This window comes from Doryrhamphus excisus, linkage group LG5 (assembly GCF_037039965.1).
Source record: "Doryrhamphus excisus strain RoL-2023G ecotype Guam linkage group LG5, RoL_Dexc_Guam_v1.1, whole genome shotgun sequence".
In the NCBI taxonomy this organism is placed as follows: Eukaryota; Metazoa; Chordata; class Actinopteri; order Syngnathiformes; family Syngnathidae; genus Doryrhamphus; species Doryrhamphus excisus.
Genome location: NC_136361.1, coordinates 17,598,675 through 17,621,896, shown reverse-complemented (window position 1 = coordinate 17,621,896; position 23,222 = coordinate 17,598,675). Strand labels below are relative to the sequence as shown.

The following is a 23,222-nucleotide window of genomic DNA, read 5'->3' as shown; positions in this document are numbered from 1 at the left end:
ATTTGAGAACAGTGGAATGTTTTATCAGAGCTTTTCTTGTAGAAAATTGGAACCAAAGCGAAGTTTTTAAAATTTTTTTGTTTTTAATAAATGCGTTTTTTTTTTTTTTTTTGAAAAACCTGATGCGGCCCAGTCTCACCCAGACCCGAGTTCCAGTGGCCCCCAAGTAAATTGAGTTTGAGACCCCTGCACGAAACAGTGCTTCTAAGGACTTAAGCCTGTATTGTTTTGACTCGGACTTGAACGTCTTTACTAGAGACTAGATATTATGACTTGCCCCCACCTCTGACTACCATTAATATTATCTAATAGGTACAATATATGTTACTTTTCCATTCAACAGTCCAGCATGAAGTTCCTCATCGAGCTTCTCTCTGTCATGGCTGCTCTCCTGTGGATCGCAGGTAGGATGTTATCGGCATAAAAGCGGAATTTATTTCCACATGGTTACAACGCTTTTTTTGTCGTCGTGGCAGGGTGTGAGGAGGTGGTCTATGCCGCAGAAGGAACCACTGTCGACCTCGGTACCGAGGGGCTCCAAGTCAACACGGGCTACTGGTACTGGTCTCGGACTACCTCCCGGCAAGACCGGTTGGCCTGGCACAACCCTCTCAGCGACTGGATGTTTACAAACGGTGAGCTAGCATCTTCATTTTGAGCTATTGAAGTAATATTTAAGACAATGATGCTGAACTTGCTTACAGATAAGCGCTGGACAGGCAGGTTGTCCGTTTCCAGAGATGCATTCAGGATCACAAATGTTCAACAGGAAGACTTCGGCACATTTGTCCTCTCCAAACTTGTCAAAATAAGTGATGTCAGACCAGTCAAGACCTTTAGACTCTCCAAAATCACAGGTAGTCTCATTTTATTTTCAAGCTCAAGCTTATGTAGCTTAAATAAGGGGACCTCAAACAACCAACATTTTTTTATGGTCTATGCACAATAGCATTGTATGCAAATTTGAATTCAAATAAACTAAGTAATTAGTTTTTATTAGTTTTAATCATGTCAAAATAACTGCAAATTAAAAGTAATTGCAATAAAAATATGGATTTAAGGTAATGGCATCAGAGGACTTCTGGTGAGGTGCAGCAGCCTGATAAAAATAAGGCAAAAAATACTTTGTCGACATGACTTGGTTACTGTACATGTTGCTCACTATTATATTTAGCATCATAACTCTGTCTCTGGGCTGCACAGTGGACGAGTGGTTAGCATGCAGGCCTCACAGCTAGGAAACCCGAGTTCAATTCCACACTCAGCCACATTCATACCTTGGCGACTCCGAGGTATGAATGTGAGTGTGAATGGTTGTTTGTTTATATGTGCCCTGTGATTGGCTGGCGACCAGTCCAGGGTGTACCCCGCCTCTCGCCTGAAGGCAGCTGGGATAGGCTCCAGCACCCCCTGCGACCCTCGTGAGGACAAGCGGTAGAAAATGAATGAATGAATGAATGAACTCTGTCTCTGGGCTGCACGATTGCCGAGTGGTTCGCACGCAGGACTCACAGCTAGGAGACCCGAGTTCAATTCCACACTCAGCCACATTCATACCTTGGCGACTCCGAGGTATGAATGTGAGTGTGAATGGTTGAAGACAGCTGGGATAGGCTCCAGCACCCCTGCAACCCTCGTGAGGATAAGCGGTAGAAAATGAATGAATGAATGAATGAATGAATGAATGAATGAATGAATGAATGAACTCTCTTTGATCGCTTGCTAACAACCTTATAGATACTTCCAACACTTGGTGGTTTGTGTCATGGCTGTATATCTCTAGTGTGAGTGACGGGAAGAGAAGCTTTGACTCGTTTGGGGAGAAGTGTTTGAAGTTTAAGTGAAGTTTAAGTACAGTGCCACCATGTTGTGTATTTGTCAAAAAAAAAAAAAACGCTTTGGCAACACAATAGGGTTCCGATTGAATGTCTGACATTTTTTTTCTTGCTTCATCTTTAACAATGCTAATAAATGCTGTCTGTTGTGTTAGCGTCTGCCCACCCGCCCTCTTCCCTGGTAGCTGGAGAACCTGCGACGCTTTCCTGTCATGTGGACAGTGCCGACAATGACAACATGGCTGACATATATTGGTTGAGTCCGGCGGGAAACAGGATTCGTCAGCGTGAAGGAAAAGTCCAAGTGTACGTTACAGGCCAAGACAACGGCATATGGAGCTGCGTTGTCACGTGGGAACAAAAGGAGGCCAGGGCCACAGTTTCCATCACAGTTCTTGGTGAGACACCTAAAGTTCATCAAGTCAGTGATTTTATTTTTCATGTGTTTTGATTTGATTTGAACAGACCTCCTCCCGGCTCCTCTGCATCCTCATTATGTGGCGGAACAGTCGACTCCCAACATCGACTGTTCCTTTCCGTCCTACCTATCTTGGAAACAATTCAAAGCCAGGGACCTCCAGGAAGTCCACTGGTACTTCATCCCTAAACCGCAGTCACGTCTTGTTACCGAGAGTCAACAGAAGCTCTTCTCCATCTCCCTGGTGGATAAGACTTTGGCCTGGACATTTGTTCAAAGCAGGGGCTTTACTCCTGTCTTAGGTCTCCTAAAGGGAAACGTGTCTTTGAACAGCAAGAGTGTGACAGCAGAAGACAGAGGAGACTACGTGTGCACCTTCAACTTTAGCAGTCAATTGCTTCTGAAAAGGACTGTGAGCGTTGAAGTGCTGCAGAGTAAGTCCACACAAACTTATGGTGGTTATTTGCTGGAGTCGGGGGTTAATTATATAGAGTCCTTAATGGGAGAATAACAATACTGTATAGGGGTACGGTGGTCAGCATGTGGGTTACATAGTCAGGAGACCTGGGTTCGATTCTCAGCTTCTCGGCATGCGTATATGGGTTTTTTTCTGGGTACTCTGGTTTCCTTATCGACTCCTGGTTTCCTTATGTGCCCTGTGGGCTGCATGGTGGAGAAGTGGTGAAGGCCTCACAACTAGGAGACCCAAGTTCAATTCCACCCTCGGCCATCTCTGTGTGGAGTTTGCATGTTCTCCCCGTGTTAGAAACAGAATTGCTAGGCTGTAGTGACTTGTTGCTAGGCTGAGTTCATGAAGCCCGGCTGACTCCCTGAACTCATTTTTCCCTGAAGTCTCTTGCTTAAAATTTCATTAATTCATTCATTTTCTACCGCTTATCCTCACAAGGGTCGCAGGGGGTGCTGGAGCCTATCCCAGCTGTCTTCGGGCGAGAGGCGGGGGTACAATCACAGGGCACATATAGACAAACAACCATTCACACTCACATTCATACCTATGGACAATTTGGAGTCGCCAATTCTAACCTAAACCTACCCGGACAAAACCCACACATACACAGGGAGAACATGCAAACCCTTCACAGAGATGGCTGAGGGTGGAATTGAACTCGGGTCTCCTAGCTTTGAGGCCTGCGCGCTAACCACTCGCTTAAAATTTAAGTTGAATCCAATTTTTTTAAAAAACTAAAACAACACCGGCTGCACAGCAGTGGAGTGATTAGCGTGCAGACCTCACAGCTAGGAGACCAGGGTTCAATTCCACCCTCGGCCATCTCTGTGTGGAGTTTGCATGTTCTCCCCGTGCATGCGTGGGTTTTCTCCGGGTACTCCGGTTTCCTCCCACATTCCAAAAACATGCTAGGTTAATTGGCGACTCCAAATTGTCCATAGGTATGAATGTGAGTGTGAATGGTTGTTTGTCTATATGTGCCCTGTGATTGGCTGGCGAACAGTCCAGGGTGTATCCTGCCTCTCGCCCGAAGACAGCTGGGATAGGCTCCAGCACCCCCCGCAACCCTCGTGAGGAAAAAGCGGTAGAAAATGAATGAATGTGCCCTGCAATTGGCTGGCGACCAGTCCAGGGTGTACTCCGCCTCTCGCCTGAAAAACACCTGGGATAGGCTCCAGCATACCCGGGACCCCAATGAAGATAAACGCCATAGAAAAATGGATGGTTCAATTTCTTTTTCTAACATTACATCTGCTAAGGTTCTCCTTTTTTTTGTTTCTTTTCCATGTTATTTCTTTTTAACCTGGTCCCTAAATAGTGACTTTACAACACTTGTCTGGCTCCATTTATTTTAATGGCATATCACCTTAGGTGGGTGGCAACACAATCAATTTGAATTGTATATCTTTTTGGTGTTATCATAGTTATCATTATAACACAGTCCGACCCTCTTTCAGGTCCCCAAGGGAACACAAAGTAACACAGCAGTACAAGTATTATTTATGTCTTAAATTGATTATTTTCTGTTATTATGTCCACTGGACATTGGCTTATATGGGTGTAAAGGTGACTATTTCATATCTAGAGGGCTCTAATAAACATATTTAGGTTGTAATTTTGAAAACTATGAAAATATTTAATTCATCAATAAGGAATTGCGGAAATTCACTTATTGTGAAGTCTGGAACCAATTATGTGTACTGAAAGAAGGACTACTGTACTCCTTTATTTTGTTTTTATGTATCTTTTCATATTCATTTATACTGACATTTTGTATCATATGAGAGGAAAAACTGCATCCTATTCCAATAGGTTGGACAGTGTCCCACAAGGATCACTGTTAGACCCACTGATATTTGCGCATCTATCTATCTTATCTATCTAGTCGTCTCCTCTGCGGGTCCAGCCCTTCTTCATGGCCAGCCTGTCAATCTGACCTGCAGCTTGGGTCATACGTTGCCCTCGGATATCTCTGTGAAATGGTTCCCACCGGAGCGCTCCTCCATGTGTTCTCAGCTCAGCGCTGAGCATCACCCGACCCGAATCGTCATTCCGAAAGTGAGCCGAGAAGACAACGGGATATGGAAGTGTGACCTGAGGCGTGGCGGCACATCTCTGACGTCGGCTGAGATAACGCTGACTATCAGTAAGTATGGAAAGAGTTTTGTGTCGATGCACTGTATGACGACTGTGTCTGTTTACACAGCGACAAAGTGGAGCGTGTGGATGCTTGTGACCATATGTGGAGCTGCAGTCACCATCTTTGTCCTTCTCCTCCTTATTTGCATCACCTGGAGACACAGACAGGTACCATAACCTTCTCACTGTGACATCACACTATTTATAGCTTCCACAACTCAACTCACGCTCTCTCTCACACACTCTAGCGGAACATGATACACAGACAGCATGGATTCTGCCGGTGCAAAACGTACGTACCATCCATTTCCTGTCGTAATGACACTAACGTCACACTCACCATGACCTTGAATGTGAATAATAGATTTTATACTGATACAAAACATTCAAATCAACTTCTCTGTTGCAGCCCCAAGCCAAAAAGGATACTACAGAAGATAACACACCCTGCAGAATATCCCCTTTCAGCACATTAAAGGTGCCCGTCATGCAAAATTGACTTCTTAATGATGTTCCAGGCCACGCAGCTTGGAGACCTGAGTTCAATTCCACCCTCTGCCATCTCTGTGTGGAATTTGCATGTTCTCCCCGTGCATGTGTGGGTTTTCTCCGGGTATTCCAAAAACATGCTAGGTTAATCGGCGACTCTAAATTGTCCATAGGTATGAATGTGAGTGTGAATGGTTGTTTGTCTATATGTGCCCTGTGATTGGCTGGCCACCAGTCCAGGGTGTACCCCGCCTCTCGCCTGAAGACAGCTGGGATAGGCTCCAGCACCCCCCGCGACCATCGTGAGGAAAAGCGGCAGAAAATGAATGAATGAATGCTGTTCCAGGCCACGCAGCTAGGAGACCCAAGTTCAATTCCACCCTGGGCCATCTCTGTGTGGAATTTGCATGTTCTCCCCGTGCATGCGTGGGTTTTCTCGGGGTACTCCGGTTTCCTCCCACATTCCAAAAACATGCTAGGTTAATTAGCGACTCCAAATTGTCCATAGGTATGAATGTGAGTGTGAATGGTTGTTTGTCTATATGTGCCCTGTGATTGGCTGGCAACCAGTCCGGGGTGTACCCCGCCTCTCGCCTGAAGACAGCTGGGATAGGCTCCAGCACCCCCCGCGACCATCGTGAGGAAAAGCGGCAGAAAATGAATGAATGAATGATGTTCCAGGCCACGCAGCTAGGAGACCCGAGTTCAATTCCACCCTCGGCCATCACTGTGAGGAGTTTGCATGTTCTCCACGTGCATGTGTGGGTTTTCTCGGGGTACTCCGGTTTCCTCCCACATTCCAAAAACATGCTAGGTTAATTAGCGACTCCAAATTGTCCATAGGTATGAATGTGAGTGTGAATGGTTGTTTGTCTATATGTGCCCTGTGATTGGCTGGCCACCAGTCCAGTGTGTACCCCGCCTCTCGGCCGAAACCCTCGTGAGGATAAGCGGTAGAAAATGTTCCAACAGGAATATACGTTTGTCTAACGTGAGAAAATTGTATCTTCTCCCTCACTTGTTTATTCCACTTGCTTTTGAAAAAAGCTACACATCTTAAAATGAAACCTGGAGATCTGGCACCTACATGTCAGTCAGCTTCAGATGATCTTTTTGGTTTTTTTCTAAAGAATAGGCTAACCGAGCATTCTCATACCTTGATGTCAACTTTGGGATTTGAAAATAATGAAACAGTGGTCATCCAACCCAGCTTCCAGTACCCATCCTGTAGGCCTTCTGTCTTTACCTTCATCCCCTCTATCCATCACTGCGCCTCTGCTGGTTGCAGCCCAGTTCTGCGCTCCATTTTCCCTTAATTCAAGACAATCATCACACATTTTTTTCCAATATTATTTCTATTTTTTTTTTTACCAGATTGAATAAGAAAACAATCTGCATTGTGAGTAGATGTCCACCTCTCACCAACTTTGCACAGTAAATATTTCTACATTTGGCTGCACTTTTTAATGCACTGCTTTTTACAGCCTCGACAACATCAATTTATGACAGGAATATCTTCATTTATGGGGAAAGAAAATACACAACTCAAGTATCCCGCTGACAGCTGATAATGCAGCGGAATGTAAAGTAGATCTCAGGTGTTCTATATGGCTCTCGGATAGATTAAAAGTCCACAGGGGTAGAAAATAAAACACTTTCTTAACCTATAAGTGCGTCTGCAGGCTCTTATGGTATTTTTTTATATTGGTCTATCAGTTTGATATATAGTTTTAAAGGTATGTTTTCAGTTCAAAATAACTAAATTCTATATTAAACACAACAAAATATTTAACCAATCTTAGAAACTGATGACATATCAATACATTTGAATGGTGTAGTCCGTCTAGTACTGGTCCATTATCTTTTATTGTTATTTAAACTCTTTAGGGAAAATACAATCAATACAAAACATAACAAAACTTTTGCGTAATAAATAAAGCAGCTTAGAAAAGGTTTGGGCTGTGTTCATAATAATCATTATCCAGCCAGTAGCGTTCTTCTTCTTGTGTGGATTAGATAAAGAAAAGAGATGGAAATGAATGCAAAGTTTGTGTTGCATGAACCAAATTCCCTTAAGATTTTCTTTCCCTTTTAAAATTGGCAAAGGTGGAATTATTTGCATTTTCTTCCGTCATGAAGCAGCTGCCACAATTATCACTTGTGAGACGCACACACACACACACACGTTCACACATGCCACAGATGCTCACGCTGTTGCTTCAGCACAGCCATCACATCACAGCCATCATTTTTTTTTCCATTTCTTGCCATTTTTTCTTTTTTTTAATGTCACTACACAGAACATATGCTAATATCAATGAATATTTGCTGTTTTGTACCTGCTGACTCTCATCTGTCAAATGATGCAACGAAAATGGTGATAAGAGCCCCACTTAGTTACCTTAGGTGTAAAAACAACATCCACGGTTTGGATCGATGGTGCCACCTTCCTCTTTCAAAAACAACATCTCTGATTATACTACAGGAGATTCAGCCACCATCATGTTTATTTATGGTATTAGTATTACCGGCAGACCACTATATTATTGCTTTAGTTGTTGGATTTGAGATGGGGAATGGAGAGGTGCAAAACCAATTATTGTCATTGATAGAAAAGCAGTGAGGCAAGAAGACTCAACTTTATTAAATAAATGAAGTGTGGGCTTATAAAAAAAAGTATTGCAGTTCTTTTATATCCTACTCAAAATTTCATAGCTTCTTCCACCCTTCTACGGATTATATGGAGATTGTTTTTTTTTTTTGCATTCCTGTAGTTTTGGCTGTGAAAATGACTGCCGTGAAAGAGGCTATTAAAACAAATGGGGGGCTTTAAACTTTTGTGTAGTACTGCATTTTATAAGATGGATTAAAAAAAAAAAAATCTTGATAATTTTGTAGGCTAGGAGACAAGGGTTCAATTCCACCCTTGGCCATCTCTCCCTTTGCATGTTCTCCCTGTGTATACGTGGGTTTTCTCCGGGTACTCCGGTTTCCTCCCACATTCCAAAAACATGCTAGGTTAATTGGCGACTCCAAATTGTCCATAGGTATGAATGTGAGTGTGAATGGTTGTTTGTCTATATGTGCCCTGTGATTGGCTGGCGATCAGTCCAGGGTGTACCTCACCTCTTGCGCAAAGACAGCTGGGATAGGCTCCAGCTTGCCCGCGACCCTACTGAGGATAAGCGGTAGAAAATGAATGAATCACATCAAGCACAATATAAAAATAACCGGGCTGCACGGTGGTCTAGTGGTTAGCACGCAGACCTCACAGCGAGGAGACCAGGGTTCAATTCCACTCTCGGCCATCTCTGTGTGGAGTTTGCATGTTCTACCCGTGCATGCGTGGGTTTTCTCCGGGTACTCCGGTTTCCTCCCACATTCCAAAAACATGCTAGGTTAATTGGCGACTCCAAATTGTCCATAGGTATGAATATGAGTGTGAATGGTTGTTTGTCTATATGTGCCCTGTGATTGGCTGGCGACCAGTACCCTGCCTCTTGCCCAAAGACAGCTGGGATAGGCTCCAGCACCTCCCGCGACCCTCGTGAGGAAAAAGCGGTAGAAAATGAATGAATTAATGAATTTTGTAGGCCTCTATATGTTGCCATATGCATGCTAGAGAGTTCATATGTTCATAGAACAACAGCATGAACGGAGTGAGCCCTTTTGTCAGTCATACAAAGGCAGGACATAGTGAGTGTAACATAGTCCATCCATCTTTTTTCTATGCTGCTTATTGTCACTAGTGTCGTGGGTATGCTGGAGCCTATCCCAGAGACTTCGGACTGGTCGCCAGCCAATCGCAGGGCACATATAGACAAACAATCTAGATCAGCACAAACAAAAAAAGCTTGCACTTGTGTGTGTCCGAGCTTGTAGTGATTACTGTTACATGAATCCGAACACACAAACTTGGGAACATAAATGTTTGCAGGGACCAAACAAAGCGAATAAAGCAAGAGGAGTCTCTCTCTCTGTGTGTGTGTGTGTGTATGCGTAAAGAAGAATGTTGGTGATAGATCAAGCTGACACCCCCCCCCCCCCATCCCCGCCCCCAACCGGTGTTTGTTTTCAACCAGCAAGGGTTCTCACAAGCACTTTACTAAGCTGAATCGCCAGAGTCTATTGGCCCCTGCAGGAGAAATATTTCACAATTATAGACTTTTTTTTCCCCTCTCTTTTCTATTACACAACGTACTCAGGGCTCCAAGAGTACTTTATCTTTTTTTTTCTTTTTTTTTATTGCCAATTATAGGTGTCCGAAAGCACACCAGCACTGAAATAAAGACAATAATCAGCAAGGGAGTGAAATAGACTCAAACTGCGTGTATGAAACACACACTTGTAAGGGAGTATTCAGCCTGCAAGGAGGAGGAGGAGGAGAAGGTTGATGCCCGTGCAGATGGGGAGGCCAAAAAGTTAATAAGCATCAAGGGGGGGGGGGGGGGGGGGTGAGAGCAGACTCTTCAAAACGCTGAAGAGTCGCCACTTCAGTACCAGGGAGCTGATTAAACACGAGTTAGTCGCTGCATGGAAGCTGTCAATTGACTATGTTTAATCCTCCACTGGGTCTTGGGAGCAGAGCTTTAGCATAACATATTTACTACTTCCATCAGGGGTGTCCTAAGTGCAGCCCCGGGGGCCATTTGTGGCCTGCAGCTCTTCTTTCACAGGCTTGTGGCATATTGGAAGTATAAAATGAAAGACCACTCACATATATTACACACAGACACACACATATAAGATAATTTAGGGCCCTGACTTGGATACAGTACTATAATGAATACTGTAAGACAGGGGGCCACTTGGGGGCCACTGGAGCTCGGGTCTGGGTGAGACTGGGCCGCATCAGGTTTTCAAAAAAAAAACCAAAAAAAAAAACGCATTTATTAAAAACAAAAAAATTTTTAAGAACTTCGCCTTGGTTCCAATTTTCTACAAGGAAAGCTCTGATAAAACATTCCACTGTTCTCAAATATCTTACTTTTTATTTTTCTATACAAAATAAGATGAAAAATAAATAAATCAAGAATAAAGAAAATCAATCAATCAGTAATAAATAAATATAATAATAATAATAAAACAGCAAATAATAAAAACTTAAGAAACCACATATAGTTGGTGCGTAGACAAATTTTTTTTTTCAGATTAAAATGAACAAAGCATTATTAGAGCCCTGTAGACATGACAAAACACGGCTATAGTCATATTTATACTTTTTTTATTTACAACATATTGCGCAACTGCAGGGTCTTGAGACACATGCTAACTCGCAAACTAGAGAGCTTGCGACCTAAACGGTAGCCTTCAAGTTATTTCCTTTAAACTTAAATAGCCAAAAACTTACCACTTCCACACGGATAGGGAGGATAACTATTAACCGTTATTTAACCTTTAACATGAACATTAATCAAACGTAATCATTTTTTTCTGGGTCTTGCGCGGGCCGCACTGACAGTAAACTTTCATATCAAGGCGGGGGCCTCAAACTAGTGTCCTGCGGGCCACATTTGGCCCGCGGGCCGCGTGTTTGAGACCCCTGCTGTAAGATTTGTCGGCGCCATCTTTAACGTTCATAGCTCTTATCAGTTTAACACAATGGCATTTGTGGCGCCCCCTATTGGTTGTACTCAATGCTTTATAATACACGGTAAACATATCCTTAAATGTTTGTAATTAGACATTAAACAAATGGTCAGTGACGTGTATAATAGCGCATGAAATACAGTAAGTGTGCATATTTTCACATATTTTCATCCTGCTGTGTGCAGCAGTCCAATGCAGGAAAAGTGTCTGCTTATTTTTTTTGTACATTGTATATAATAACTAATATATTATATTGCATTTGTTCAGTGGATGTTTGTGTATGAAGGATGCATCTGCACACTTCCCCAGGAAAAAAAAAGACACGACCTTTGTATCAGAGGAACCCTGTGGAGCTGGTGCTCTCTTCGCCACTATGTTTAATTGGCTCGGCTATATCACGCTGTCTGCAGACACACCAAAGTACATGGAACCAAGGTCAACTTTTTTAAATTTAATATCCTTGTAGTGATTGAAGACCACAGGTTGAGTATATTGCCCTACGATAATCTCTATATCATGTAAGCATCTACAAAAACAATAATGATAATATATGTCCAATCTTGTCCTCTCTCGCAAAGCTAAATTATTAAAACAATTTTTAATCATACCTGCCATTAATTAAAGTAACATTTTATTAACCAAAAAATACATTTAGGTGAAGAAAATCTAATTTTAGACTCAATTTTTTTTGTCTTTAACTCAGAGTATGTTTCTGTAACACCAGATTACCTCTAGATGGCGCTGTTTACACTGATTCAGGCCGGTGACGCACACCTCGCCACAAAAACACACCTCCTCTTCCCCTGACTGTCCAATCAGAATGCACGTTACTTTGTTGTCGTACGTGAGCTGAGCGGAAGTGAATGAACAGTTGACCGGGGAGGCTAATCCACTTGAAATCAACACAACAAGGTAAGATTGACATACAATAGCCGTATTTTCTAAAATAGTTTCCTTCCAACGTTGATGCCGGCATCGTATTTACATGTATGGCGTACTTATGTAGTAATTTTATCCTTGGAAAGGATAATAATGGACTGTGGCCTATCGTTTCATAGCATTGTGGATGCTAATATGCTAGTTAGCATGACACACTAAGCTTCAGTCATGTAAATAACAAGTAGTGATGAAGCCTAACGCTTTTGCGTTTGCTCCATATACAAATATTAATATTAACAATATATTAAATAGAGTTGTGAGCGTGTTTCGTATAATAACAAGGCCTGGGTAGTGTTAAAACAATTTACATTTAAAATGTGTTTATAGGCGAATGTGATGTAATTATTGTGTACCACGCAGTTGAATTTTCTGGAACTATCAAGTGAAGTAATGGTTTAAGTTCAAGTTAATTTTGAAGATTTAATTACACATATTTATGGAATCTAGGAAACCTCATCAAATACAAACATCGTAGATGCTATTTGCTGTAGTTTGTGTTTTTAATCTGAATTAAAATTCTAGTAAGGATCAAATAATCTTCACTAATGGAACGCTACAAACGCCATTACATGAAACGTACTGCAGCTTTATATGTAGTAGGATCAACTACATGTACCAGAACCCTGCACATTATTTATTGTTTTTATACACGGATAGATGGCCTGTGTTGGGATATCATGCGCTGTGTGCTCCATGTATCACAGTCAGTATCATGATATCATTGTGACTTGCTGGACGGATAGTTGTCTGTCTGGTCCAGCAGTTCTGTTGCGTCTTTTCCAGTTTATTTTGTCTAGGTGGAAAGAAGTTGCTACAACAATTATTCCTTCGTTGTGAAGCAATCTCTTGGAGTAATGTTGATAGTAATACTCCTTTTCCGTTGGCATGGCTTGGGAAGCTCCACGTTTACGCCACCAAGTCATGCCAGTGTAAAGGATTTCCACTCATCTGCTATGAAGTTCCACACACTCATCCATTCCACATACGGGGTCAGCTTCTAAAACCTGTAGCTCATCTGCAATATATTCAGTCTTAAAAAGAAAAGGTTCTACATCCTCATAAGTCCAAAGGTTATGGCGGCAGCAGTTCTCACAAAGTCGTTGCAAACAGACAACATGCTTGACATTCTGCTGTTGTTGATGGAAGTAGCACTAGATGCTAACTGTTTTTCTTTCTTTCGAATCCACAGAAGCGGGATTAACGTGTCTCGTGATTGTGGATGACAGGCAAAATTTGAAAAAATGCAGTTTCCCTTCAATTTCAGCAAAACACTAGCATAAAAATAGCTGACAGCGTCTTCTTATTTCAGCAAGTGCTGCTCAGGAGAATTCTGGTGTTAGAAAGTTTCTGCTCCTTCAGTCCAGATCCAATATATTCTTTTCTTTTTATTATTTCATAGCCTATTATTTATATTTTCCACATCCAAAGCCCCCTGATAGATCAAATACTGCAATAGTAAAGCAAAAAAAAAAACAGCATGGCTGATGTTGTTGGTAGTTCTGGGAGAAGTGTAGAGTTTATAATTTAATATCTAGTGCATAAACCAGAGTATTGTTTATTATTTAATACGTAGCACATCTTTGTGTAGATTTTTTTTTTGTTGTTGCTGATACTCTGCCTGTCAGACCCGTCCAAAAACTTGAGACTTGCTGATGTGAAATCTTCCAAGTCACTTGGGGATGTGCTCCTGTGACCTAACTGTCAGCTGCTGGATATCAGACTTGTATTTGCGCTGTGTTGTTAAATCTTTTTCTTTCCTGATTATTATGCCGCCATCTGCTGCTTACCACAATTACACATTGCGTATGCACAGACAGAAGCTGGGACATATTTTGCTTTCAATGTCACTGACAAACTCTTGGTGCTAAATGCTTTTGTTTTCACACCTGCTCTAGCTTCTCAAGGGATACACTTCAGAGTAGTCAGTGCACAGCTTACACAGCAGCGTAAATTTACTATCCACTAAACATGACTCAATACATAGCTATTATTGTCCAAAATAGCTAACTCTTCTGCAGTGTGTGAAGTTGTATAACAAAAGGGCTCAGTCCGTTCATGCCGTTGTTCTATGGAATGAACACACCAATACACGGAGTGAACTCTCTTTCTTCCTGTTTGGACGCGGGAGACGAGGAAAACTCACGCATACACATGGCAATATGTTAAGGCCAGCAAAATTATCACGTTTATATTAATTTACTATGTGATTAATGAAGGTATTATCATCCCAGGCCTAATCTTGTGACACCCTTAGTAATATGGACCTCACCTGTATGTGCTTTACAGTCAGACGCCTAAGCCAATAACCTGAGAAACAAGATGAATAATACGAATCCGTAAACGAAGTGGGGGGGTTCACTCTGCGGTATTAATTTTAAGACATTGCCCCGGAGTTGTGAAAGTGATCTGATGCAAGCTGAATAATTGTATCCTGTATCTGTAGACTAGCGTCCCATGTGGGCCACAATGTGTTCTCTGGGAGGAAGCTCCGGAAATAGCACATCCAAGTCAATAACCGTGCACTGGCATATTTTGTACTTTTAATTTGACAAGTTCACTCAAACATACATCAGATTTTTGTGTTATTTCTTATACCGCTTTGTTACAGGATACATGGATGATCGATACGAGGTGCTTACTGTTTGTTTGAAATTGCATTTCCACAACATATGTTTATGTATATGCCATAAATGTCACATGAGAAAAATTAGGTCCCATGGTACAATTCACAATGCATTGTGTAATACTTGCTTTCTAGTCAGTATAGTTACTCCAGACCCCCATTCACTGTGCAATATCTGATCAACATCCATGTGCAATATTAAGGGCTTTAAATGCAATATACTAAGTTCTATGTGAAGTATTTCCATAATGCCTCATATTAACTCACTAACATGATCTCAGTGTATAGGCTGGTCATATATCTCATCTCATTTCATATTATCTACATACTGTATTGTATATAACTCTGGGAAAAACTGTTGATTTTGTTAATACTTGGGTTGTTTATATTGTTTATTTTTTCTATATTGTGTATTTTGTACTGCTTAACTGACTCTGTACTCTTGCTGCTGTGCAATACAAATTTCCCCACTGAGGGACGAATAAAGGCATATCTTAATCTTGTTATGCATGCTAGCATACATGTGTAGATGAGTTAGCTTACACAGACAATATGTGACTGAATTTGAACCTCCAAAGTCAAATGCTCCTAATTATGTAAACTTCGGAATTGGACCAAAAAGTTCTGGAGAAGTTGTATGAAAGGAGTGTGAGCTGCTGTCACCTTTTTATAATCAAAGTTCGGGCACAGTCTTTTGTTGTTTTTACATTGGTTAACTTGTTTTTACACTGTTTTTTTTTTGTAACACTAATAAGGAGACAAAGATCTTCACGCCTTAGTCACTGACAAATGAGTGTTGTCTTTGTAAATATTAACAGTGGTTAACTAATTTTTACACACTGCATTAATAAAGGTTCTAACACTTTGACCCTGGAACAGATGTTCAGATTATTTTCCAATGGGAAGAGTTGTTGAGAAATCCCCGGAAAAATCAGAGGTTGTTGTGTTCATTCAACAGTAGAAGTTCCACTGTGTGTGGCTTTGACACATTTAAATGAGGCGGTGGGCTTGTGTTCAATTGGATGTCCTTTCATTGCACCACAAGAGACTGGATCTCATTTTGAAGGGCATGAAAATAATGGAGGGAGTACCTTTTTAAAAAAATATGCTCATATGCAACGCAGTCCCGGAATGGTGTTTTCTGCCATCACACAGCATGGCAGAGATTATAACAGTGATATTTCCTGAACGTGCCACATCTGTTTTATGAGTAGCTGTGTTGCAGGTGACTAACTGTCAGACTCTGTGTCGTGTACGTTATGTCAGATGGAGGTGGAGCAGCTCCTGTCTCTGTCTGGTTCTGCACTGGCCCAGGCTGTCAGCTCTCTACTTGAGACCCCTGGCCTCTACGTTTTCTCCGACATCCTGGAGTTGCCCAACGTCAGAGAGGTAAAAAACCCTTTTGCACAACACACCTGCACATTTCCATTCAATACACTTAATCTGCAGCTGCCATCCCATTGAAAATGAATGCCTCTCTAAAGACAAAATATTTTCAATGCAGCACTGGATCTCATTTGGTTGCGTAGGTGTACCAAATGAAGTGTTTATGATGTATGCGAATTGGCTTTGTCAGTAATATTTGGGAAGCTAAATGCAGTTGGGCCTGTTGAGACACTTTGCTCTAATATGCATATTCATCTTGTGCACTGGAGCAGCTAATTTGCTAATACACTTGTTTACTTTCAGAGGAATTTATTTTAAAACCCATCTCGGTTAATCCCTGGTAATTTCTACTCTGTCTTCTAAATGCATAAAATTGTGTCGGTGCTTGAGAAACAAACTGAGGGCAGAATAGTACAGATGCATAGCGTCCTTTTCTGTGATTGGTTGATCCATGTGTGATTAGTCACTGAAGCGCCGCACCTCATCCTCACACGCTCAGTCAGATATGAGTCACTTAAAATGTGTGAAGGACAATTTAGTCCCAGTTTGTTTGTTTTTTTTTGCTGCACAACATTTGTTTACAACAATAAAGGAGCGGTGTTTAATAATGACCAAAAAGGGGAAATTGATTATTTGGAGACTAATTATCACACAGTGAAGCTGCAGCTTGCCTCCCTCTGATTCACATCACAATCTTTTAAGATTTTCTCTCTGTGCATCAATTCTCATCACCTATGTCATTTACACAGCTGGAGAACGGCCCTCACGCACCCGTGTACCAGCTCCTAAACCTTTTTGCCTATGGAACCTACTGCGACTACAAAGGTAAGAGGTGGCATAAATAAGTCATTCATCTCTCGCAAACAACTCTTTTATTATTACAAGCTGTATTTTGTTGCTTCAAGGCAGGAGCTTTGACTCGGAGGTATTAAATAAACATGGTCTCCAAAGGCGCCGTGGGCAGGTGCTTCACAAGCAAATTGCCGCAGTTCTTCTGGCTGGCTCATTACTGTTTGTGTCACAACAACGATACGGAAAGACACAAATATTCATTACTGTTTTGATATCTGCTTAATATTCTTGGACACCCCGGCTACAAGTGCCTCAATTTATATATATATATATATATATATATGTGTATATATAGATATAAACACATATTCATTACATACACCAGTGCAACACTATTGCAAACTACAACCGCATTAATACACATAATGTTAAATGAGGCTGCACGGCGGACGAGTGGTTTGCGCGGAGACCTCACAGCTAGGACACCTGAGTTCAATCCCACGCTCGGCCATCTTTGTGTGGAGTACTCCGGTTTCCTCCCACATTCCAAAAACATGCTAGATTAATTGGCGACTCCAAATTGTCCATAGGTATGAATGTGAGTGTGAATGGTTGTTTGTCTACATGTGCACTGTGATTGGCTGGCGACCAGTCCAGGGTGCACCCCGCCTCTCTCTCCCCCGAAGACAGCTGGGATAGGCTCCAGCACCCCCCGCGACCCTCGGGAGGATAAGCGGTCGAAAATGAATGAATGTTAAATGAATACCTGTCTGAGTCTAAAGACATATTTTTGGATATAGCTCATGTATTAGATCATGTCTAATTTTTACTCTTTTGTTCCATACTGTTTTAGAGAGAGCGGCCTCTCTCCCAGAGTTGACTCCCGCTCAGAGAAACAAACTTCGCCATCTGTCCATCATCAGCTTAGCTTCCAACCTCAAGGTATCACTTCCTATTCCGCTTTCTTTCTCACCCTGCAGGGAAGTGTCATGTTGTATTTGGCTCTATTGTCTCACTATTATCAGGCACACAGTCTGGAGTACGCCTGTGAATCTTCTCGTTAATCCAGGTCATTATATTGTAAGGGCATTGACTTGATCATGACTGGACCTGACAACCTGAACAGTTCATTGGAGATCGATTCAATGCCCTGAGAATATACACACTAATCACTTGCTTGTTTGGTTAATTGGTTCCAAACCCAACTGTGTTAAGTGGATTCAGCAAAGTAGCATTACTTATTTAAAACTGAATGTTTTGATAGAAACTATTTAAATATGTTTTTTAACATTAGTAGAGCCCCCTAGGACATGAAATAACACCCCTACAGTCACCATTAATATTAGTAGACATAATAACACATAAGACCTTAGCATTGGGTTCAGAGTTCCTTGTTTTTTTCTGGACAGCGTATATCCTGCGGGGCTTATTGTCTCATGAATGTAATTTATTGGTGTCTGAAAGACACCGTGTCTGGGTGGCTGTAAATTAGTCAGCCTTTTTATTTGGAAATAGACACGGGGCAGTGATGCTCCTTGTACAGACTAACCCAGCATGCAGAACATCACCGATGAAGCCCACACTCTAAACTCAGAACTCCATAATACACATTACACTTAGTCACCAGTGTAGAATACTATATATTACATGTTTTAAATGTGTTTTCTGTATATGTATTTTTGTTCATTTAGCCTCACCCTCAAAACAGTCATTATTTATTTATTTTGAAAAGCCGTGATAGAATGATGCTGAACCGCAAAGTGGCGGGGGCCTACTGTAAAATGGTATTTCCAGTCTATTTGCACCAGTCTATATTTCTTTCTCTGCTCATATTCAGTGGTTATTCATGTTGTCACCACCTGTGTCCTTTTTCCACTTCCTGCTGAGTTTGTTCCTTTTGTCTCTTGCCTCGTGTATTGCTGCTTTTTAATGTCACAAGCCTGACGTCTCTAATTGCCCCAGCAGATTGTTAAATGCCTTTCCTCTGCCAGCGACATTTAAGCAAATGAGCAAGCCATGGCATGTAATATTATAGCGTCATTTTCCACCAAAGTGGTCAACAACTGTCCTTGATTTCAGAGCATGTGATTGAGTGGTGTGTTTGGTGCCCCCCCCCCCGCCAGTGCCTGCCGTACTCGCTGCTGCTGCAGCAGCTCGAGCTGAAGAACGTACGCGAGCTGGAGGACCTGCTGATTGAGGCAGTTTACTGCGACATCATCCAGGGCAAATTGGACCAGCGAAACCAGCAGGTGGAGGTGGACTGCAGCGTGGGCCGCGACCTTGGCCCCAACGAGCTCCCCAACATCATTAACACGCTGCAAGAGTGGTCAGTCATCGCCGCCTCCTGTCATCGTGAACGCTTGCGGTTTTACAACTCACTTAGCTGTTAGCATCATCGCCGTCTACCCCCTCGTCCACTCAGGTGCACAGGCTGCGAGGCGGTGCTGTGTGGCATCGAAGAGCAAGTCTCCCGGGCGAACCAGTACAGGGAGAGCCAGCTGAAAGTCAAAGTCCAAGTGGAAACAGAGGTCAGTGCTGAGGGCTCGAGTCCTTTCCTTTTCCACTCAATGTGAGTTCTTGAGCAGCCGTCGCTTTACCCGTGGGATACTTGTGATATTTAAGAAGGAAAAAAAATGCCAACTGGGTACTTTTTTTTCTTCATTGCTCTCAGCTGTCGTAAATCCAGTTATGTTTGCGAGTTGACAGTCCCTCTCTTATGAAAGTCATCTCTCAAAAGCCCCTCAATTACATTTATTACCAAATTAAACAAAATAAACAGCAACAGCAAAATTAACAGCTAAACGCAGAGTTTCTACATCTGTAGCTGAAAGTGCACACACGGCAAGCTCATCGACGGTGGTGTCATGTCCGCACGGAAGGAGATTTTTCTGTCGCGAAAACCCTGAACTTCAATAGTGACCTTTTAAAGCAAAGAAGTAAGGGACATGATAGATTTTTATTCCGTTTGGTGCTCATAAACGAGCTCTATGGACAAACAATAATGTTAGAACATCATTAAAAAGTGACCTTCTACTTTGCCATCATCATAATTAGTCACAATTAAAGAGCAGATTGTTTTTAAAAGGGTAAACTCATGACCAAACCACTACCCCCCCCCCCCCCCCCCCTTCGACCAGGTGTCAAACCTACAGAAAACACTGAAGGCCAGTGCCGCCTCACCGTCATCAGGACCCGCCCCTGCTGGAGCCGCGTCCAATCAGGATGCGGACCAGCCGGCTGAACCACGAGATCCCGCCTCCTCTCAGGAACCGCGACAGCCAGGCAAAAAAAGTTCAAAGGTGAAAGGGTGAGTACTGCTACTTAAACAAAACAAAACAAAAACAAATCAAATTTTGTTCTTGAATATGTTTTAAAAGTCACATAATTGTTCTAAAAAGCGCGGCTGAATTTTTAAAAATAGATTCCCGTGGTGTAATTTGTGTTTTTTTGTGTAAGTGTGCTTTATAAATATGCATTTGCCGAGTAATAACGACAACACCACTAAGTGTCTCCTTCAACATTAAATGAAAGCCATTAGTCCAATGTTCTCAGAGAGTGCCAAGTTAATTCAGCGGGGAGCCTCCGTGGGCGCACTTTTTTTTTTTTTTCAATAAACACTAAAAAGCCAGCTGCTGCAGTAAGTGACTATCAGGGTTGTTCTGGTCCACCTCCATTACCAGCTTCCGACTGCACATCTGTCCATGGATTGTAAAAATACCACCCGGATCCACCCTGCATGTCCCAAGCAGTCCACATACTTCCCGCTCCGCAGGACAAAGTCGTGATTTCATGACCGCATTGTGACTGAACCCATCTCTTGTCCGCACTTGGAAGAAGATCCACTTGATGTGTAATAATAATAGCTTAACCTCAATCCTGGAATTAAAATGAGTTTTTAGTGGCCATTTTGAAACAGCCGCTGAAAGGATGTGAACACCAAATCAGCACCCATCCAGCCCCTCCTCCGTGTAGTATTTGTTTTTAGAAATAACGATGACATCATTTTCTATACTCGCCAGGCTGCGAGGCAGCGGGAAGATCTGGTCCAAGTCCAACTGAAGACGTGAGAATCAACAGCACTGATCCGACACTCTCACTGGATTTGTTGTGGGACAAGAGCATTGAAACGGGGGGTTGGGGGGGACACCCTCGCCGCGGGCACCTCTTTTTTTTTTTTTTATAAGTCATCTAATCTCACCTTGATGAATTTGCAAACGCGGCCATTGCGACGTCACTTCCTGCTGTTCTTAAGCAGTTGAACAAGAAGGGGACGGCCGGATGCCTTTGCCCGTAAGCACGAGCCTGTCTGACGCATTTTGATGTGTGTGCTTGTATTTTATTGCTTTCAACATGTTCCTTTTTGGCTTTGACTTCTTTGTCATTTTCCTTCCGCTGAGTTGTGGAAAATGTTGGGAAATAAAAAGAAATCTTGCACTTAATGCTGACGAGCCCTCATTAATGTCACTGTCTCATCTTTTAATAAATGCACTTTTGAGTGCATCTCTGGAGGGCGCGCTGCTAAATGTTAACTCACAGAAAGGGGGCTACCATTAGGAGGTCAAGCCGTTAATTAGGGCGTGTCCCTGGAGACGCTCATGCATTACGGAGCCCAGGCTTCCCCTGTGTGTAAGCAGTGTTGCTACATGCAAAGAGCATTCATATTTCACCTGTTTGGCCCTGAGCTTCTTCAAGAGGAACCTCCAATGCTGAACACTCTAAAAGTCGGAACAGGATGGAAGTCACCCCTGAGACTTCAGCTCGGTGAGCAAAAGAAGCAGGGCTTCCCAAAGTTTTTTTTTTTAGTTGAAAGCCTAAATTAGAGTTCATTCTGAGGACGTCTGTTCTATAAAATTAGCATACATTGTATGTAAAACCCACCCTCGGCCATCTCTGTGTGGAGTTTGCATGTTCTCCCCGTGCATGCGTGGGTTTTCTTCGGGTCCTCCGGTTTCCTCCCACATTCCAAAAACATGCTAGGTTAATTAGCGACTCCAAATTGTCCATAGGTATGAAAGTGAGTGTGAATGGTTGTTTGTCTATATGTGCCCTGTGATTGGCTGGTGACCAGTCGAGGGTGTACTCTGGGATAGGGATAGGCTCCAACACCCCCGCGACCCTTGTGTGGATAAGTGTGAGTCCAACTGTGTTCTTAATGTATTTTAATGACAAATGTCCTTGTTAGCAACCTATTAGTATGTCAGTACATGGAAACAGGAACCGGAAGTGAACTTTTTTGTTTAACTTTGTTGTTTTTTTGTTTAACATTTTATAATATCTATGGTGGTCTAGTGGTTAGCTCGCATACTTCACAGCTAGGAGACCAGGGTTCAATTCCACCCTCGGCCATCTCTTTGTGGAGTTTGCATGTTCTCCTTGTGCATGTGTGGGTTTTCTCCGGTTTCCTCCCACATTCCAAAAACATGCTAGGTTAATTAGCGACTCCAATTTGTCCATAGGTATGAAAGTGAGTGTGAATGGTTGTTTGTCTATATGTGCCCCTGTGATTGGCTGGCGACCAGTCCAGGGTGTGTACCCTGCCTCTCGCATGTAGACAGCGGGGATAGGCTCCAGCACCCCCACGACCTTTGTGTGGATAAGCGGTAGAAAATGAATGAATGTATGTAAACCAGTGGGAAAGAACAATAGACATACATACATTATCCAGTACATCCATACTGCCCTTGACAACAAAAATGGTAAAAATCGAACAAAAGGCTGAAATGTTGAAACTGCTTATTATTAAGAGAGAGAAAAAAATCCAAACCTACATGACCCTGTGTGAATAACGTACGAAAACTTGTCCAGTGGTTAGCTACCCTGTATAAAGATTATGTGACAGTTAATAAGTGTTTATGCTGGCCACGGTTTGACTCTGGAACAGATGATTTCAATGATAATTGGTCCCTATGGATACCATTTTTTGTTAATAAGAACAAATATGAAGTTGACCAGCGTCCTGGAAGACATTATGATTGACGCAGTAGTTCCACTATATTGTTTTAAGGTCATAAACCGAAAATCTTTCCTCTCCTTGCGCTCACTCCCTGTCTCCCTCATGGCAGCAATTAGCTGTTTCGTTGAGAGTGGATAGAAGAACAATAATAATCCCGTTCAATGTTAAATCTTCCGTCTTGTCCTCCACGTCTATAAATAGTGGCGTTAATTTCACTCACAGTGTTTTTTTTTTTCTTCATTCTTCCACCGTGAATTCTAACAGCTGTACACCTCCTGAGAATGCTTGTCAGTGAATGTGTTTTTAGGTGTGACCATGTCAGTGATGGCATGAGTTCACATCTTAATAAACACAAAAACACAGCCAATCAATTACCCACATCATCAGTAAGATCTCCCCATTTGATTGACAGTGGCTCTGCAGTGACTCGGTACACTTGTGTGGTATTTCTTTTCCAGCGCACTCCCTGTTTTTTTTTATTGGTGCTTGTGTGAGGAACTGTGCACAGGGGAAATTCTTACCTACGCTAATCTGCCTCGAAGCCAGAGCAATCCATATGAGGTGAGGAGATAAGGAGACGCATCACGAGC

The 23,222-nt window shown here is 42.3% G+C and overlaps 2 protein-coding genes across 3 annotated transcripts; both read left to right on the top strand.

The window, feature by feature from the left end:
• Positions 1-333: 333 nt before the first annotated feature.
• cd4-1 (CD4-1 molecule) lies at positions 334-5,657 on the top strand. The gene is made up of 9 exons (XM_058053061.2): positions 334-404; positions 477-635; positions 705-857; positions 1,991-2,233; positions 2,301-2,687; positions 4,608-4,868; positions 4,929-5,029; positions 5,110-5,153; positions 5,271-5,657. Exons 1-9 carry the CDS (start codon positions 350-352, stop codon positions 5,335-5,337), a joined length of 1,470 nt encoding a protein of 489 aa, XP_057909044.2. The 5' UTR covers positions 334-349; the 3' UTR covers positions 5,338-5,657.
• Positions 5,658-11,748: 6,091 nt separating this feature from the next.
• On the top strand, positions 11,749-21,547 carry cops7a (COP9 constitutive photomorphogenic homolog subunit 7A). Of its 2 annotated transcripts, none has more exons than XM_058053939.2 (8): positions 11,749-11,851; positions 15,768-15,890; positions 16,637-16,712; positions 17,533-17,621; positions 18,803-19,005; positions 19,102-19,207; positions 19,817-19,986; positions 20,699-21,547. In XM_058053939.2, exons 2-8 carry the CDS (start codon positions 15,768-15,770, stop codon positions 20,736-20,738), a joined length of 807 nt encoding a protein of 268 aa, XP_057909922.1. In that variant the 5' UTR covers positions 11,749-11,851; the 3' UTR covers positions 20,739-21,547. The 2 variants fall into 2 exon arrangements, with proteins under 2 accessions (XP_057909922.1, XP_078646948.1); XM_078790822.1 differs by lacking the exon at positions 20,699-21,547 and adding an exon at positions 20,360-20,692.
• Positions 21,548-23,222: the final 1,675 nt, after the last annotated feature.